At 43.0% G+C, this 16249-nt stretch overlaps 1 protein-coding gene across 1 annotated transcript; it reads left to right on the top strand.

Annotated features, from left to right (window-relative positions):
- The first annotated feature begins 7571 nt into the window (after positions 1 to 7571).
- Positions 7572 to 15527, top strand: slc30a2 (solute carrier family 30 member 2). The gene is made up of 7 exons (XM_086143296.1): positions 7572 to 7605; positions 10326 to 10472; positions 10577 to 10730; positions 11709 to 11928; positions 12114 to 12219; positions 13697 to 13831; positions 15382 to 15527. Exons 1-7 carry the CDS (start codon positions 7587 to 7589, stop codon positions 15525 to 15527), a joined length of 927 nt encoding a protein of 308 aa, XP_085999422.1. The 5' UTR covers positions 7572 to 7586.
- The last annotated feature ends 722 nt before the right edge of the window (positions 15528 to 16249 follow it).

Genomic DNA, 16249 nt, shown 5'->3' with positions numbered 1-16249 from the left:
GGCCTTCTCTGCACTTCTCTATTAGCATTCTCAAAGCAAATACTGCATCTGTAGTATTCTTCCTCGGCATGAAGCCATACTGCTGTTCACAAATGTTGACGTCTGCTCTCAGTCTAGTTTCCACTACTCTTTCCCCTAATATCACTGTATGGCTCATCAACTTTATCCCTAAATAGTTGCCACAATTCTGCACATCCCCTTTACTCTTAAAAATAGGCACCATCACACTTTGCCTCCATTCTTCAGGCATCTTCTCCGTCACTTAGATCCTGTTGAATAATCTAGTCAGAAAATCTACCGCTGCCTCTCCTAGACCCTTCCACACCCCCACAGGTATATCATCAGGACCAACTGCTTTTCCACTCTTCATCCTCTCCAATGCCTTCCTCACTTCACTTTTACTAATTTGTGCTACTTTGTGGTCTAAAATAGTCACCTCTTCTGCCCTTTCTTCTCTTTCATTTTCTACATTCATCAGCTCTATAAAGTACTCTTTCCATCTTCCCATCACTCTTCTGGCATCTGTCACTACATTTCCCTCTCTGTCCTTAATCACCCGGACCTGTTGTACATCCTATCCATCATTATCTCTCTGTTTCTCCAACCTGTCTAGATCATTCTCACCCTCCTTACTATCCAGCCGAGCATACAAGTCATCGTACACCCTTCGTTTTGCCTTTGCTACCTCTAACTTTACCTTACGTTGTATCTCCCTGTACTCCTGTCTGTTCTCTTCAGTCCTCTTGGCCTTAAAATTGTCACAGAAAATTCTGTAAAATTGACAAAGAAATGAAATTTGAAAAATATCAGAAACAACATTGTTGTGCAAACAAAATCTGATTCTCCTAATTTAAAATGGCAGTTTGGATCAGTGTCTCTGCATCTACCTTGTTTTACTCTGTGTGTGAACATTTGATTTGAACAGAGAACAAAACTGTTTTTACGTTCTGTGAAGAAACTCGGCTTATTTATTTGCTTAAATTGGAGGAGGATAAAATCGATCAATAACTTCTCGCCGTCACTAACTCTGGGAGTAAGCCAACCAAAACCTGAGGATCGGGTTGGACCCAGAATAGAACTGAAGCTTCTCTGTTTATGACACTGTAATTACAATGGGCAGAAGGGAGCATCTTACAGAACTAATTATTTGGTGATTGATGAAGATGCTGTAATAGTGAGCCTCCCTCACACTGCTCACATCAGCCCTCTGAATTTGAAAGACAATGCAATCTTGGGAGCGGACATGGCAAAGTTGGTCAAATCTAAAGTGTTTTGCTTCCTAAACACAACTTGTCTGCCAAAAGGAGGCACAAAAAGTTAAGACTTCCAGATTTATCTGCTGAACCCAAACTGAAAAAAGAAAATGTGATTTTGAACTCAAATGTTTACCTGGCTGTCCTCCTGGACTCGCCTGACCCTCAACAAGCTGCTTTGTCGTGATGCCAAATAGATTAACAGGATCAAGTGTTGCACATCGATGGGTTTCCGCCCAATTGGGCTTCAAAAAAGCATTCGGGAGTTCAGATAAAGTTGTGCTCCTTTGAATGCTAATTTTTGCTTTTGATAATAGTTGTGAATTGTGAGAGAAATTTTACTTAACAAGCCAAGTTGTCGTGCTATTGTTGAAAGCTTTCGGTCAATATAAGGAAAAATGCTGTCATACTCGGAGTTGGCTGGTATTGGAATGCCGAAGTGGGAGAAAACCAAAACAATTTGTAGGAATGACTGGGGGACTGAAGCCAAGCCTTGAATGTGGATGCTCTAAAGCTGGTTGCAACAATTGTAACACCAAGATCTGAGAGCAGTACAATGATTTTGAAGAGCAACGTGCCTCAGAAAACCTAAGGTCCAGTGTTTGCCAAGTGTTAACCCTCATATTATATTAAGGGTCAATTTGACCCATTGGGTCAATGGGTGAAATGGGTCAAATTGACCCTTAACATAATATGAGGGTTAAAACCTGGGCTGTAGCGATGGGGCCTGGTGCAGGTCTAAGTCCAATAAAAGATGACCGAAAACACACTGAATATTCCGTGTAATTGCGGTAATAAAGTGCAAAGGTAAAGTGCAACTAAAAACAACATAAACATATTTCAACCTCTAAGTCTTTCAGGCAGGGCAGTGAGGAGGAGCGCCAATGATTTTTGCGCTTATACTGACTGTGCTCTGCAGACAGTTTCTGTTCTGGAGGCTGGTTGAGTGAAACCAGCAGGTTATGGAGAAGGTGATGATCTTCTCGATGAAGGAGAAGCAAAATGTCCGGGGGATAGTCTTCCCTACTCAAAAGGAAACTCAATTCCTCTGGTGTATGGAAGAGCATCCTCTGCTGATTTTGCTATCGACTGTTTTAAAGTCTTGAAATCGCCTGAAGCTCAACATGCACGGTGTCTAACATGGATCAGTCCCTGTGGAACTGATCTGCTGATGATGTAGCTTGCTTCAGTGAGAATATTATCTCTCAGTTGGCTTGACAGAAGCTGCAACTTTTTATTGAAAGCTTTGACAGCGCTGTACATTCTATACACAAAAAGTCTTTTGCTTTGCAGTAACATCTACAGTAAAACCAAGATCTGCCACACTGACTCGCACAACACTTCCTGATGTATAATACAATGAAAAAAAGTTAACCTCTGCTCAGGTTTCTTTTTCGCCATTTTGTCTCGGATTGTCTTTGAAAGACCAATTTTTTTCATGTGAGATTTAGACAGCCAGCCGTTGTCATGGCCACCAGTTTGTCCCATTGCATCCCTAGTTTTCGACACATGCGTTTTCCTCTGTTAAGAAGTCCCTCCCCGTTTTTGTCCCTTTCATTGACCACATGCCTGCTTGTTCCTCCGTGATTTTGAAGTCTGCGTTGACCTTGCATTAAGGGGATTAAGGGGTCAGTGAACATACGACCTTGCATACGTTACGTTGCGGCAGGAAAGGGCGACGTTCTCAAAAAGCCCCTTTTTTGGGGGGGGATATATCAACCCAGACAAGTTCACCAAACACTCCTTATTATACTCCGCATCAGAAAAGGGTTTGCTCTTTCTAGCGATCTTGTGAGATTTGACAAAACTTATCTTGACTGCTACACCTCAGGAGACCAAGTGTGTTGTGAAAAGTGTTTGAGTTTGCAACTTGGTTAGCGATACAGATGACTCAGTGGTGCGTTCTTTATCTGAAAAGTTCTTGCGTTTCTCCTCGTGTTTAGTCGCGTTGTGACGATGGAGATTGTAGTACTTTAACACAGCCACTTGTGCAAAACGAACTAAACACACGGCTTTACCTTTGACTTCTGTAAACAAATATTTTGCTGTCCATTCAGAATCAACTTTTCTTTTTTTACCATGAGTCGACATTTTCGGGGATCAGGGATATTTGGCTGCTACCATAACCTGTCACGGTGCAGACAGTGGCATCAATTTGCGTGCAATCATAAACAATGCGTCAAACCTTTTCAAAATAAAAGAATGTTGCGTCGCATCAACACCAAAAAACTTGTGTATTTATGACTGGTGGAACACGTGGGCCAGACAGGGACAGCCAACCGGCAGTAAAATGCCCAGGTCTGCCCCAAAATGTGTGTTTCCGTGCCTGTGAATGTGTGTGCGTATTAGTGTGTGTGTGTGTATTTGGGAGAAAGAGATAAAGCTTAATCATCTCGGACTGGCAGTCTCCTATTTGGTGTGTGTGACATGACCCCAGGTTATCTCTAGGGAGCCCAAATTAATTTTCTTCCAAGTCATTAGCTTGGTCATTGTAGCTCCCCCATACACACACACACACACACACACACACACACACACACACACACACACACAGCAAAATGCAATTAAGGGTAATGTGTTGAATCGAAAGCAGTAGGAAATTGTATGAAAGAATATGAAGAGTTTTAAGTTTAAAAATTCCCTTTCTTCAAACACTGGGATTTGACAGGTTCAACAAGAATATGTAAAGACACTCAGTTCAGCTCAGTGGCAGGGGATCAAATCAGAATGAGAACATTAACGGAACATTATGGTTGTTGACAGAAAACAAAATGCTTCCTGTCGCCCGAGTAGAAAGAAGGTCCCCCAAGTTCCCGGTTAGACAAAAGAAACCCAGGGCAAGACTGTACATGAAATATAACAGGGTGATTAAAAGAGCAATAGTGATACATGGTCTTTTACTTCCTTGTCCTTGCAATTTTGCCTTTCAAATTCCACAGAAATGTGACCTGCTTCTGCAGGTGGTACCATTTCTTTTCATCCAAAGGGTGCAGATTTTTCAGTTTGCAAAGGGTGCAGACCGATTTGATAAACTTATCAGTGTAATCAAAGTAATCGGAGACATTAGCTTTCTTATAGAAGGTATCAGTGACGTTCGGTGAGGAAAATCATCAGATTTACAAACATATGAACCCCACGGAGTAGCTTATTCACCATTTTATTGACAGCAGTTAACATGTTTTGTTTAAAATATCACATCAGCATTCTTTACATATACAAACTGTAGCAAAGAAAAAAGCTCATTTAAAAAAAACGTTATTATCTCTTACCTTTACTTATAAATGAAGTCCATGCGGCGCAGAGCGGTTTTCCTTTAGATGAGATAGAGAGATGAGAACAACTTTATTAATCCTGAAGGAAATTGTTGTGCCAGAGTTTCAAGTACAAAAACATAACAGTAATAGATAAAGTAGAAAGAAGGAAGAGTAAGAAATATAATGAAATTGAATTGTCTAACTGTTAGCAGTAACTACAAAGCTGCTTTAGCTCAGCATTGTTGATGCTGATGTTGAGTCTTTGCTGTTCATTCAAAGCCAAATCTATCCTGGACATCCCGAATGTTTTAAGCGCGATTTGACTTTGAATGCGAGTGGCTGACCGCTCATGTTTGATTGTCAGAAATTGAGAAAAGAATGCAGGAAAAGCAGAAAAAGTGCTTTCTTACTGGACATCCACTCAGCCAACATTTTCGTGTGTACCACTCCGTTTGAACAGACCGAGTCTTCCGTCTCCTAGTCTGAAGCAAATCCATTAAGGCCGGCGTTGCTCTTCCCTTACTTATTATCTCCTGCTTTGACTGAAAGTCCAGTTTAGAAATTACTTTCAGTTTAGCTGTGTAATCCTCCATTTTGGAAATAAAGCCAAGAGGAAAAAATAACTGGATAGCTGCACTTGACTTGCCAACTGTTTAGAGTAGCTTGCTATTGCAAATTCTATTATTCTTTAGCCAAGTAGTGAAAAGGATCCCTGGGATCACCGGTGCCTCCTACCATGAGGCACCGTCACTGCGTGCCTCACTTAGTGTGTCCTCGCTGCCGCTATACTATCGCTCGGCATGAGAAACACGTTACGGTTGTTGACGAAAATAAATTATACACATCAGCTAAAGAATGGACATTTAGTTCATATATTAGTGCTCATAGTGTTTGAAAATTTTAATATTGACATCCACAGAGACAGCAATAGAGTCTCAGCCGCATAGCATGGCAGCGCAGTTATTGTGCAATCCATAGCGGACTCCGCTGGCTGCCCCGTCACCGCACGGCTTTTCTTCATATTAAAACGCTAAATGTGATTTTTTTTTTTCAGCGATTTTGAAAAAAAAAAAACGACTAAAAATGGTGAAGTTAGGTGGAAAATAACTTCATAGTACAAATCACCGAATAAATAGAACAATGCAAATTATTTTTTCATTTGACTTTTTTTCTTCCCATGATGCCAGGTGAGGCCGGGCCTCACCTGCCTCTGCTGACTGCACATCACTGGAAGGTATCATCTAAGAAGTCATTAATGTCCTCTAAGGAGTAAAGATCATTCTGTGCCATATTGCGTCCGCAAACTGAAACAGTGACCGACTCCGAACCACATTCTAAGTCATTGCCCTCACCTAACAGACTTCCTGTCTCACCTGCATCTGCAGTAGTTGCATCATGTGTGCGACCTGAAAAGCTTGGGAGCTCACCTGTCCCGCTGTTGTCATAGAGGGACCATTCTAATTTTCAGCTACGTCCTGCTCCGCAATGAAGATGGGGGTTTGCGGTGCGTGCCCTGTCTGCACTGGGTCCTCACCGATTGGGAAAGGGGTCAGGTTCACTGGACTCGCGGCACCGGTGTATGCATCTGCCCTAGATGCCAATAGATTGGCATGCGCGGCGGCCATGCCAGCCAGAACATGGCTACACCATTTAAGAGGCAGCTCCATACTCCACCCTGAATGAGACCGTAAGGCTCTGTGACGGTGTCACCAAAAAAACATGAAAACCTGCTTTCTCAGGGACTGAACATGCTTTAGTCTGGAGTCCTTGCACCCCAGATTGTAAGGATTGCAACGCCTCAATGGACAATGCATTGGCATTATCCCTACTCGGAAGGCGGGGGTGGCTTGGATGATGCCATGTCTCTGGTTCCGCCGGGCAAGTGCATGGGTGCACCCCCTCGTACAAACAATCGAATAAAGTAATCAAACAGTCATGAATGTAAACAGAAAACAACAGACAGAAAATACATTTAAAAAACAAAGATACATTTACAGAAAAGGTGAGTGGAAAGTGGCCCAAATGGCTCCAGAAGACGCTTTCAATCTCTGCCTCCCTCTCGCTCACTAGCACCAGAAGAAGAAAAAGAAGTAGATCAACAAAGCAATATCAACAAGAAAAGAAAAATGATTTTTTTTTAGGGTCCATGGAATCTAGGAATAGAAGATTTTGGGAACAGAAGGCTGGTGAATTAGGACCCAAGCAACAGAAGACCCTGGGAGCAGAAGATTCTTGGAGCATACAACACTGGGGGAGTATAGGAACACAAGACTGTGTGAACAGGGGACCCGGTGGACACAAGACTCTGGGAACAAAAAACTCCAGGACCAGAAGACCTCGGTAACGCAATAATTTGATTTCTGTGCACATCAGGCTCTGTGAGATTAAGGGCTCAGTGAACATAGGCTCTTTGGAACATATAAATCCAGGAGCAACTCTGGTAATTTAGGATCTGTGGATTATGGGTTCACGACGATATAGGAATCTGGGAATATTAGAGTACGGGTACTAGTGACTTTGGGACACTGTACCCTGATGACACTGGACTCAGAAAAATAGGACCCTGCTATTAAAGGATCCTGAGACTTTGAGGAATTAAACACAAGAGTCTGCGAAAACAGACCCCAATCTAGAAAAGTGCTTGTAAAATTTGTCAAGTTTAGAAACAGGAATTAAATTCAAATTTGGCTTTGAATTTTCTCTCCGTGAACAAGGTCACTGCAGAAGGTCCAGCTGACTCAGAGCTGGCAAGAAAAACTCTTGTGATGTAGTAATGCTGAGGTTTGATGGTGCTTTAACTGAAAACTTCTTCATGAATTCCCATGAGAAATGTTTTCTAATACCTGGGCAGGAGAATCTGTTACAACCCCTTTTGTCCTCCTCTAGCTCCTTTCCAGACTCCAAGGAAGAGTACTCTGACCTCCACCTAAAGAACGGCGGTGTGTCCAGCGCTATCGAGTTGAGGCGGCCCATCAGCATCCACTGTCATCGCAGCAAGGCCTCGCAGTGCGAGGACGGCGTCGACAATCTGCTTGCCAAGAGGAAACTCTTCGTCGCCTCGGCCGTCTGCCTCGTCTTCATGATTGGGGAGGTCATAGGTGACGTTCGGAGGCTCAAACCACACCCTCATTTTCCATAGTTGCTAACAAACATGTTAAAGCTTGTTGAGTTAGATGTTGAGTTTGTAATCATGTTGATGTGAACTTTTCATTAAATATGCAAAGTCAATGAGGGCGTAAAGATTTAAAGAAATGGAAAACTGTCACGAGGCGGGATGCGGACTCTGAATGGGAACCACACCACCAAGGCTGAAATTAGGGTTGGAGCTCTTATCTCAGGCAGGGCCCCAGGCGGGGTTGCAGGAAGGGCAGGGTCTAACCAGGACAGGGTCTCAGGGAGAGTCCCAGGCAGGGTTACCGGAAGGGTCACGGCAGGATCTCAGGAAGGGTCTCCGGAAGAGTTACAGGAAGGGCCCCTGGCAGGGCCCCACAATCCTTCAGCCCTGGGACCTCCAGTCGCTCCTTCCTTCGAGCCTTCTCGATCCCTCGCGAATTCCCCGGCCCCGAGACAGAGTCGCACAAGGCTGGGTCTCACCAGGCTGGGTCCCGGGCAGGGTCTCCGGAAGGGTCCCAGGTCAAACCGGTCCGCGAAGATCCGCTGGCCCCTCCCGCACCCACTCCCCCTCCTCCCCGCGTTCTAGATGGTGATCCTATTTACACCGTCTCCAGCCTCCTGGATGTTCGCCGCTGGGGTAGGGGGCTGCAATATCTGGTGGACTGGGGGGGCTATGGTCCGGAGGAGAGATCCTGGGTTCCGGCTCGGGAGATTCTGGACCCCTCGTTGATCCGGCAATTCCACCGCGACCACCCAGGCTGGCTCCGAGGGGCGCCCGTCGAGGCGGGGTACTGTCAGGATCTCCTCTCGGCAGCCGAGAGGAGACACGGCGGAGTTAAAATTAAGAATCAGCGCCAGCTGCAGCAGCGGCCAGCTGCCGCTAATCAACATCTCCATAAAGAGCAGCAGCATGCACTGCCTGGCGCCAGAGAATTGCAGCTCTACCGGGATTCTGTATTGAGATCTTGCCTGTGACCCTACCTGCCTGCCTGCCTGCCTGCCTGCCTAAATAAATAAAAGAGCTCCAACCCTGATTTCAGCCTTGGTGGTGTGGTTCCCATTCCGAGTCTGCCCCCCCCCGCCTCGTGACTGAATTCCCCGGCCCCGAGCAGAGCGTGCCGCTGCTCTTTATGGGGCCGGGGAATTAGCGGCAGCTGGCGCAGATGACCAATTTGACCCAAGTGTGTGAGACCCTGACAAAAACAAAAACAACTTTTCGCTTTATCCTAGTCTGTTCATGAAAAGTGCCGTGCAGTGCTTTCAGGTAACATTAGGTTTTTCCATGTAGCTAAATGTACAAATCCAAGTACTGTTTTGTACATTTTCAAATAGCTCTTTGCTTAATTGATTTAGTTTTTAAATTATTTCAGGATGTTCTTTGAAATATCTTTTCATAGAAAAAATAAATTTAAGCAAATACAATACAGTAGCAATACAATCAGCTCAACATTTGTTCTGACAGCATGAAAAAAATCCAAGGGTTGTTGTCATTTGGATAAAACCAAGATTTTGTTTGGAACATGTTGCTGCTGTGGTGTCCACCACGTCCCCATCACCAGGTGAAATGACTAATAATGGATAATGGAACTATTTTTTTGTTTCATTCAGGTGAGATTCTTAAATAAAAAAAAAGCCAAGTGTGGTGGTTTGTAGCTGCACTAAACCGTAGGTTTTTCCATCAATATTTATGATGTGTGTCAAAAACGTGTGAGAACAAAGAAGAAGAAAATGAAGATAGTTCTTAAATACAGCTGTGAGTGAGTGTGGTCTGATTGTGGGCAGTAATAGCTCATTTACAAAAGATAAAAAGAAATAGTGATGCTACATAATTATAATAACTAAGTTCAGTTTGACAGATAATTACATAACATATTTACATTTTCAAAGACATAAATCCATAAGGTTTTCAAAAGCTGGTCTTTATATTGAGACAAATTTTGTCGGACACCTTCAACAAGGATTAATACCAAGGGTCATTGATCAAGTCGAAATAAAATATTAACTATAACAAATAAAACACAATTTATTTTGTTTCATATGAACATCCCCTTTTTTCTTTAGAAGTTTAATAAAGACTTTAACCAGAGTCCTCCTTTTTAAACGTGAAGGGAACACATCATCACCGGTCAGACCTTTAGTTTGATAAACACAGCTACACATTTTCTCATCTGCATACATTTAAAATACATTGTTCCCTATTAGGGGGTAAGAACTTCCTTTCCTAATTATTATTACCAGGTAATTTTTTGCCAGTTTTTTCTAGATTCATTTTGGTCTGTGTTTCTGAGGGAAATCAAGGCGATTAGAGAAGAAATATTACCAAACCGGACTTGATTAAATGATTTGCCCTAAACCAAAACCATTAACATTAGCAGATTACAGTATATATTTAAATCCTTGTTTTAGAGTGTTTGCGGTCATATCCAATTTCACTGTAATAAATTTAAAACATTGCCTTCTTAAAAAGTCACTTTTTTCAAGTTTTTCAGAAAACACAAATAACTGAACCAAATGTTGAATAAGGAGTTGATGTAGGCAAAAAAAATTTTTTTTTGGCTCATTATTTTAAGAATCCAACGATTATGAAACACAGCACATTTGATCATATCGGGGGCCCAGGACATTGACTGTCCTGAGCCGGGGCCTCATTTGTTGCTGACCCTTGGCACTTTACGTTTGTTACGTTTTACGTTTGTCGCTGCAGGGGGCTACCTGGCACACAGCCTCGCCATCATGACAGATGCCGCCCACCTACTCACAGACTTCGGCAGCATGATGGTCAGCTTGTTCTCTCTGTGGATCTCCTCCAGACCCCCCACCAAAACCATGACCTTCGGCTGGCACCGATCAGGTCAGGGCCACAGCTCAGCTCTGGCCTGTTTCTCAGTCTCCGACTCAGTCTTCGAATCAGACATGGAGCTGTAGAGTCTTACTAACGCTCTTCTGGGTCCTCAGAGATCCTCGGGGCCTTCATCTCCGCCATGTCCATCTGGATTGTGACGGGAGTCCTGGTCTACCTGGCCTTGGAGAGGATTGTTCGCAATGATTACGAGATCGAGGGGCATGTGATGCTGGTGACCTCGGGCTGCGCTGTCATTGTCAACATCATGTGAGTGTTTATCGCATGATGTCAGCTCATCCTTTCTCAGATTCTGTGATTCATTTTACTGAAGAATGCGAGACTTGACAGATCTGAATCCTTTTCATCTTGGTGTTATTTGTTATTTTTTTCAAAAATTTCTAAAAAAGAACAAATAAAGAAGAAAATAACGATTTTTCTTTAAATATCCTCAAATTTCAACAAGAACATGGTATTTAAGTATCAGTTAAAAATCCTTGTTTTCGAATATTCTACTGAATATTCTTGAATATTCTCTTGTTTTAGTACTTCTACGACTGATATCATAATGTAACTACAGAACTCCTCTTACAGTACTCCCTTGAAAAAGAGGTTTTTAATCTTAATGGGACTTTCCTGGTTAAATAAAGGAGAAATAAAAAACTACCTCATTTTTGGTTTCCTAAACACAATTGTTTCAATGAAAAACGTAACTTTTATTTCCACAGAGGTCGTATATGGTAGCTGTTGTAAAAAAAAAAAAAAACATACCTGGTCTTTTAACAAAAAGTATGTGATTGGAGAGATGAGATACACTTATTTTAAACTTCCAGCTCAGTGCTAACGGTAAGCCCGCTTCTTAACGATAAAATCCTTAAAACTATGGGAAAATTCAGCTTAGTGACCCTAAATGTACAGATTCAGTTGATAGGGGTGCCAATATAGCTGCTAGCCCGCTAGCGAATATGAACAGGGCAGGGATAGTCGCTAACGCTAACACCAACTTTCGGCTAGCTAACATTAACCTTGTCAACTTTCTCGATCTGTACTGACACAGGACCTCTGACTGGAAGCACTATTTTTAATTAGACAAAAAAGTAACATGTCAAAATGGACAATTTACAACCCAAACTCCCTTTGGCACCACAGTGAAAGGAGTGAAATACTTACCATCCACCTGTTTTAGAAGCTAACCAAAACAAGCTAAAAAGCGAGGGCTACCTAAGATATCTGCTTCCCTCTGGGCAGCATGGCCTACATCCTTCACCACTCCACCACCTTCCACGCCCACGGCCGAGGCTACCACCAGATCGACGAGGACGGCCAGAGCCCAGTCACACGCAGCCACACACACACGCTACTCGGCAACCACGGCAACACCAGCGTCCGCGCGGCCTTCATCCATGTTGTCGGAGACCTGCTGCAGAGCGTGGGCGTCATGGTGGCGGCAACCATCATCTACTTTCGGGTCAGATATAGATCACATTAGTGTCTGGGTGAGATTGAGAAATCGGTGTTCCGATAATCAAAAAAAAAGAGGTTGAATAATCTCATGTTGGGGTCTGGCGTTAAGATATTTCTTTATTCCGCAGAGTGTTTTACTGTCAGGTGACATAAGTGATGTCTGTGTGAAATGATTTCTGTCTCCTTCAGCCAGAGTATAAAGTTGCGGATCCCATCTGTACATTCTTGTTCTCCGTCTTCGTCCTCTGCACGACCGTCACCATCCTCAGAGACGTCTTCAGGATACTCCTGGAAGGTAGTGCCCTTCCCTCCCCCCACAAAAAACATATTCCGTCATCTGGAAGGAAGGAACATGGAAAATGATAAATAAGGAATGGAGAAACTCCAAATACTTTGGTTTTACCATTGTATATAACTCTTCCATATCTTCTTCTTCCAATATATTCACTATCCCTCCTCTGTACATGACCGAACCAATATTGCAGTATTAGGAAAGGAAAAGACGGCAGTCATTGGTATACTATTATTGTACGAGCTAAATGTCAAATCCTGGTCAAAGTGATGCCACGATCCAATGTGACACCCTCTAGAGTAGGTATATCATTAGATTAGGTGTTCCTGTGTTGTTTAGAGCACAAAATGACTTTTGTAAAGTTACAGTAAGGCAACAAAAAATTGGAAATCATCCAGATTTTCATGCCTTTTTGACATAACTTGAGTTCAGTTAACTCACTGGTTTCACCTGGCTTCAATGATCGGTACAATTGGGTTTTAGGCAAAGCATGAGCTGGGACACACAGCGTATCCACTTTCCTTCTCTGCGTCATGTCGACCAACTCTCCACCTTTTCCTGTCATAGTCCCAATATTCAAAGTTCCTACTCTCAGTCCAAAAGTCTTTGTTAGCAATCCATAAACTACAGCGACACTGAAATGCAAATTTAGCTAGACTGAAATACAGATTAAATTGCGATAAACACAAAAAAATGATGTTTTCATTCGCTATAAAAGTGAGAATGAGCGCAATGAAAGGAATCCATCAAATTATGACACTGAAAAGATTTGGAAAAAACTTAAGGATCACTCACAGCAGCTCACATCCTGATACTCGTTTTTAGAATTTTATGACTAGGATTTTAAAAAGAACTGTCCATCTTACAGGATCACAATTTACAAGACTACAGCTAGATTCTTTTGACAATTTTAACCACCATTCAAAGCGATTTCAGCCCATTGTTTTTCCTCCTGCTCTCAATCCTGATACATTGGAGAGTTGACATCGTACAAACTGGGCTGCTCTGCCAACAGCTCCACCCTCCGCTACTCTTTTCAGGACATCTGTCGTCGTTCCTGTTCCTCCATACCGCAAAGAAATACCACCACTGCTTTTTTTTTATTTGTCTAACAGGCTTCCTTTTTATGTTAGAGCTCATCTAAGAGTTGTCGATTGTGTTACATCACCGTAAAGAGTTAGAGACCTTTGATAATATCAAACACATTTGATATTGTCGTAAGCCCAAGACTAGGAAAAGACAGATCCAAGACTGCTCTAAGACCACCTCACGCTTAACAACCAAAATGACGGGTTGTGACTCCAATAAGACTCCAGTAAAATTCTTAGGATTTCCCTCTGATTTCAGTTATAGGCTGCAACGGTGAAAATTGTTAGTTGTAAGCCCAGCATAAGATGTTGACTGTTAACCAATTTAAACTATCAATTTAAAACAATTGTCTTTGTAAACATACCAATGTGTGTCTGTTCTCTGCGTCCAGGGTCTCCAAAAGGTGTTGAGTTCAACTCCGTGAAGGAGGTGCTGATGTCCATCAAAGCTGTCAAGTCCATGCACTGTCTCCACCTGTGGGCCCTCACCCTGGGTCAGGCACTCGTCTCTGTGCATCTTGCCATCGGTAAGCAGGCACTCTGCTCACATAGCGAGTGTGTCCGTGCACAATGAGGCTACAGGTCGGATCCAAACGGTATGACTTCACCTCGTACACAATGAGGCTACAGGTCAGACCCAAACGGTATGCCTTCACCTCGCACCTCATCTCAGACCCGTGAGTTGTAGTTAGACCTGAACTACCTGATCATTATTGACTGAGCACCTGGAGCCAGTTTGGTGGGGGATTTCATTAGACAGCAGGTGAAGTAGACCAGAAAGGAAGTACGTTAAGCGGCAGATAAACTTTATCAGATAGGAGATGAACTTTGTTGCGCAGGAGGTTTACTACATCTGGTAAGAGATGAGCTTCATCGGGCATGAAGTGAGTTACATCAGATGGGATGTAAACTACGTCAGGCAGGAGGTGAACAAAATTTGGCAAGAGATGAACGACATCAGGCAGGGAGTGAATTGCACCAGGAAAATGGTAAACTACATCAGCCAAGAGGTGAACTATATCTGGCAGGAGCTGAGCTACCACATGTAGTTCATCACAGGAAGTGCCCTACATAAGGCAGGAGGTGAGCTTTATCTAACAGGAGGGAACTATATCTGGCAGGAGGTGGACTATATCTGGCAAGAAAGGATCCACATCTTGCAACAGGTGACGACATCTGGCAGTCGATGAAATAAATCTTGCAGAAAATGAGTCCGGACAGAGGTGAACTCCATCAAACTGGATATGGACTACATTGGTCAGCCTGTAAAGAGGAGACTGAGGTTATCGTGAGAAATCACACAGACAAGCGACTATTCTTTTGAGCTCTGCGGGGGGGGGGGGGGGGGGGGGGGGGGGGACTCACTGGCTCTTTGGAGGCAAGATCCAGAGAATCCCACTGAGTTCCTCCTTGCTCGGCCTTGAAATGTGTGAGTGTATTTGTTTACATAACAACTGTCATTGGATAATAATGCTGCACCTGTGCATCGTGTTTTCATACAGTTCCTTTGTGCTTTGTGAGATGTTGTCCAAGGATGATATGCTCAGGGAGGATAGCTTCCAGTTCAAGGACAGCTATGCTCAGAAACAAAAATTACGCTCAGGGAGGATACAGGGAGGGGTTAACTTCACCATGCAGCAGGTAAACTTTACCAGATAAGAGGTGAACCACATCAAGCAGGATTCAAATCCTGATGCTTCATTTAGATTATACGGAGCGACCATCTGAGAGGTTTCCTTATGACATAAAAATAACAAAACGCAACCAACAAAAGAAGACAAACGCTTTCTTTTCTTGTTGGTTGAATTAATTCCGTTGCGGATATTTCCAGTTGCTTAATCCAATCATCGGGCTTCTCTCTGTCGCCTCTTTGCGAGTATTTCCCAAGGATGACTTTCCAGATGGTTCTGTGTGAGAAACCATCTGGTGCATCCAGTGCTGATCGGTGTGCACTGGAGTAAAACTAACTTGAGCTCTGCCGCCGTCTAATGGTTACATCTCATCTCTTAGCAACAATGAAATCAGAGAAAAAAAAAAAAAAAAAAATCGGACTGACTGAGCTGTCTCTTTCCTGCAGAGGAGGGAGCTGACTCCCAGTCCGTCCTGCAGGAGGCGACCGACCTTCTCCATGCCAAGTTTGGCTTCCACAGCGTCACCATCCAGGTGGAGCTCTACTCTGAGGACATGAGCCACTGCTGCCATTGTCAGGACCCCAGCGACTGACCGGAACGCCGGCCGGCCCGTCCACGTGAGGCCCGCCACGCCGAACGCCCTTTCTGAGTTGCAGCTACGTGGGACGAGGCAACTGTTTGGTAGACAGAGGGGTTGTTGACTGCACCTTGATGAAATGGGAGAACAGACATCAAAACTATCTCTGTGCTCGCAGGCGATGCTGCTGTTGGGGTGTGTTGAGCCGCATTTTGTAGTGACGGTGCATTTTGTAATAAACGTCCAAAATGTAATAACTTTTTCATTTCATTTTGTAATAAAGCCGCATTTTGTAATAAAGTGCCGCATTTTGTAATAAACTGCCCCAACGCATTTTGTAATAAATTTTACCGCATTATGTAATAAGGTATTACATTTTGAGAAGATTATTACAAAATGCACTTGCAACTTTTTTATTCTCTAGGAAATGTAATAACATGGAATTTATAGAATATTCTCTGTTAATGCAACCTTTGAATAGTGTACTGATAGTAATTGCTAAGTACTGCTACTAGGGTAATACAGTGATACTAATAATAGGCCTAGCTTTTACAAATACTTTTAAGTAAAATAAAATACAATTAACAAACTTATGCTTTAGAATTGTTATTACATAATGCACCATGTTATTACATTTCCTAGAAAATAAAAAAGTTGCAAGTGCATTTTGTAATAATCTTCTCAATATGTAATAACTTATTACATAATGCGGCATAATTTATTACAAAATGCGTTGG

Source organism: Fistularia commersonii, chromosome 36 (assembly GCF_037954325.1).
Source record: "Fistularia commersonii isolate RoL2024-O1a breed Wild chromosome 36, RoL_Fcom_v1.0, whole genome shotgun sequence".
Lineage (NCBI taxonomy): Eukaryota > Metazoa > Chordata > Actinopteri > Syngnathiformes > Fistulariidae > Fistularia > Fistularia commersonii.
The sequence above is the reverse complement of the archived record's forward strand: the minus strand, read 5'-3'. Positions and strand labels throughout refer to the sequence as shown.

What these genes read in the sequence shown, in the direction of transcription:
- slc30a2 (XM_086143296.1), top strand. An exon ending in CTTCAGGATACTCCTGGAAG is followed by an intron (nt 12,220 to 13,696) that starts GTAGTGCCCTTC and finishes CTCTGCGTCCAG; the next exon opens with GGTCTCCAAAAGGTGTTGAG. An exon ending in CTCTGTGCATCTTGCCATCG is followed by an intron (nt 13,832 to 15,381) that starts GTAAGCAGGCAC and finishes TCTTTCCTGCAG; the next exon opens with AGGAGGGAGCTGACTCCCAG.